General features: G+C 37.0%; 1 protein-coding gene across 1 annotated transcript; it reads right to left on the bottom strand.

Moving 5' to 3' along the window:
• Positions 1 to 2,565: 2,565 nt before the first annotated feature.
• On the bottom strand, positions 2,566 to 3,465 carry LOC110061578 (melanocortin receptor 5-like). Its single transcript, XM_020768411.2, has one exon. It carries the CDS (start codon positions 3,463 to 3,465, stop codon positions 2,566 to 2,568), a length of 900 nt encoding a protein of 299 aa, XP_020624070.2.
• Between the last annotated feature and the right edge of the window lie 412 nt (positions 3,466 to 3,877).

The raw sequence follows: 3,877 nt of genomic DNA on the forward strand, positions 1-3,877 counted from the left end.
TCCCTACAAAGATAGGATCAACCGTTCCCAACTGACAAAAGTTGTGTATAAGGCTAGTTGTTGGGACTGCCAGGATTTCTACATTGGAAAAACAGAACGTAGATTGCATGACAGAAAAACTGAACATTTTAAATCGATCACTAGAAGCTGTCATTCTTCTGCTACTGCAGACCACGTCACGTCAACTGGTCACAACTTCAAATGGGACCACTTTGATATATTAGCAAAAGGTCGGACAGATACACATTGCAAGATAATAGAGACTCTGCTAATAAGGGAATTAAAACCCGTCCTAAATGATAATGTAAGCAGCGAAAAGCTTTATCTTACTATCTTACTACTTTATCTTCTATTGCTGGTTTTCAGTGTCACGCAATTCAAAATAGATCAAAATCAAAATCAAAATTGGCCAATAGATAAAGTCCAGAATCTGGGAAATGAAAGAAGGTAAATATGCAAAGACTCTCGCCAAAATTCTGGTCAAAGCAATTTTTCTTATGCGAGATATGTGGAGAAATTTTTTACCCAAATTTATAGAGATTTGTATGGAGACGCCATGCTGGTGCCCATCCATATGGGCACCAACATGGCGGCCGGAAACCAACAGAAACATCTGTCACCGAGTTTTGCTACAAAAGCGTGAATTTATCCCTCGAGGAACTCTAAAACATTAAAACAATACTTTTTCTAAGACATGAACTGTTGAGATAGCCAAGTTACCCTAAATAAGTCACTTTATTAACCATCGCGACAGCTCTCTAGGCCGTCATGTAAATGCCGCGTCACGCAAAAGCTTAGAAATTTAAGCGTAGTGTATCACAAAACCAAGAACCCATTCGGAGCGAAAATTTGTATGAATATTAGTTTTCAGCCGCTCTTATACATCATTTAAGTAAAATCTCAGGAAGATCAATAGTTTTGTAGTTCGAATTTTAGTGACGTCATGTGAAAACCAGCTATTCCTAACGGTCACTTCTGAAGATGTATGTTGAAACATACGAAACGTCAAGTAAATGAACTTTGTTTTTTTAACATGCGTTTTATTGCCATGTTTATCACCGCAGTTTGCGTGTTTTTTTCTTGTCAAGCTACGATGGCCAAAGAAAAAGATTATTTAAGACATAGTTAATTACCCCATCCCAGAGGGTGGGGTATTCAAATTAATTAGAATCTAAGACATCGTAACATAAATTTTAATCATCTATTTTGATACTGAGGATATAGACAATAATAATAATAATAAAATGTTGTGACCAAGTCACCAGCTCATTTATAATTCTAATTTTCAAACTATTTAACAAATGGTAAACGCCATAGCGTAATTTTACAACATTTGCTGTGTGAGGTATATTATTATCAGTCACATTTCTCTCAGCTAAATCCTGTTGTGTAGTAGTAGTAGTAACCTCTTTGGTGAATCCTATATTTGTATCCAACACACTCCCTGGCTTTATTTAGTTTGGAGTTATTACTACATGGATATAGTTTCCTCAAATTTGCAATAAATTGCCAACCATACAGTGTATGATTAACAAATTCAGTTGATTTTAAAGTTAGTTAATCATGAAAGTCAAGTACTAGTTTAGTTCAGCTGTTGTATATTCGCAATAACCCTTTGTGTTACTCGATCCCGTTGTTTCCCGTTATTTTGTCTTGTTTTTCAATAAACTCTTTAATCGAATACTCGCATCTGCCATTACCACGTCGACCGTTTTGGCTGCTTAACTTGATACTTTCTTATGCTTAGGCCATAGCTTCTTGATAATTTTCCTAGAATATTCTCCCTTTCCTGTTTGTTTATCTGTTTTAAGTCTAGTGTTTTTTAAGAAGATAAATATTTCTTTTCCTGATCGTGCTCATCTACTTAAGGACGTTCACACCAATGTTTACCGTGCATCCTTTCTCCGTAGGAAATTCATCTTCCTAAAGAGTATAGAGACGCACAGTGTGCGCTAACATCGCCTGCAATTTACTCTCTTGGATGCTCGATTGCTCTCAGTTCTCTTTCCGTTGATCAATTCCTTTCCCAATTTTATCCATTTTAACCAAAAACAGGAAAAATCTATTCGTGATAAGTTACAAATATTTCGCTTTTTCTGCTTTTGTGTGAGAGAAGTTTTCTTCGAATGTGGAAGAGCAAAGCTAGTATTTATTTATTTTCAAGACCAATTCAACCTCAAGGAACGCACTCAGCTCGATCCAGAAGTTTAATTAATATACTTAGTTACGTTGAATTGAGTTCGGTTCACCTGATCCACTAAATTTCACGAATGTGGCTTTTTTTATGGCCAATAGTTCAGTGTAGGCTAACATTATCTTAACATCACGAAAAGCTCTAAAAGAGGATGGTATTCAACGCGCTTTCGGTCTCGAAAACGAGCGCGGTGCATGAACCCCCATGTTTTTGGCTTTTTGCCAAAACTGATCTCTACCTTATTTCATGGTAAGTTAAAAAAAATCTATCCGTGGGAACATTTTGGCCGCGATCGAACGTCCTTGATTGAAATTTGGGTTAACAAAAGCGAGGCTGAAAGATGTAATAGCGTTTAATATTTATTATCCGCATTACATGTCACGAAGAGGTAAATCTACAACTCGTCTTTGTTGGTGAGGTCGTTTGGGAAAGAGTGAAAGTAAAGCTGATCTGTATTCTGGCATGCGGATAGCATATAGTATAGGATTTACAAGGTTGTTGGCAAAATATAAAGTTATTACTCCATTAGATAAATTAAAATACTCTGAAGAGTACAGTGACTGCAATATTTCAAATTTTCTGCCAAACTGGAGAAAATAAAAGATCACAATTGGTAGGTACAGCAGAAGAGATACGACAGTTACAATCAACAATGTCATGGTCAGTTTTCTTTCTCTACTGGCTGCACCATGGTGTTGAGGCTGCGCTCCACAACGGACTTTAATAACAATAGACACGTAAGAAACGAAAATAATCAAAAGGCACACCACAACTAAAGAAACCGTCAAGTCAGAAGTTAAGTAAGATAATTCGCCAAAATGTTTAAGGAGGGTATAAGCAACTGCTACCAAGCCAGTTGTTGCCCAAAAAACTGCAACTATTATTCCGTACACCGATTTCTTCAGCACGCGATGCCTAAAAGCCCAGAAAGTTGCGTGTGTCCGTTCTAAAGCAATTATAGTAATGTTCGCTAAAGAACTAATAGGTAACAAAGACATGACTATTTGGAGTACATCAAATGGCCAACTTTCAAATGAATGCCATTTCCATACATCACAGGTTGCCCCAACCACATACAACTGATAATATACAGCAGATCCTCCAGCCAACATGTCTATAACCGCTAAATTTATCAACAGGTGCGTGCTACGTTTGCGGAGGTTAGGATTTTTTGTGAAAACAATTATCGTACAGAGGTTGAGGGTAACTATAGCAACAGACTCAGCTGAGCCTACAGTCATCCAGGGTATGCACTCAGATAAAGACGACATCTCAAAGCTCTATCCTTTTATCCATTGCTGTGAGACGTAATTACTCGTCTGTCTGTGGAGAGAAGCGAGTTAATCGTGTCAGGTTTTTAACCGCAATTGACAGGAACTGAAAAGCATACATCAACGTGTAAATTTTCTCATTTGTTAGTGTTTTATTAATTTCAAAATTAAAAAGAAGAAGAAGTCCCCAATCACAATGTTATCGATATGTTCTTAGTTAAAACACGTGCACGACTACGAGATCTGATTGCTGTAACCGAATGTGTGGGGTTTAGATTAAAGAGGATGAGGACAAACTTTGACTATTCCGGTCTTAACATATGACGAAGTTTCAGCTGTCCAGCCTTCCTGAGGTTAAAATCATACTATTTATTTAAAATCATTAACTTTTTTTTTGTTGTGTCCCCAATTA

Source organism: Orbicella faveolata, unplaced genomic scaffold (assembly GCF_042242905.1).
Source record: "Orbicella faveolata isolate gen_17 unplaced genomic scaffold, um_ofav_v1 contig_12, whole genome shotgun sequence".
NCBI classification, from domain to species: domain Eukaryota; kingdom Metazoa; phylum Cnidaria; class Anthozoa; order Scleractinia; family Merulinidae; genus Orbicella; species Orbicella faveolata.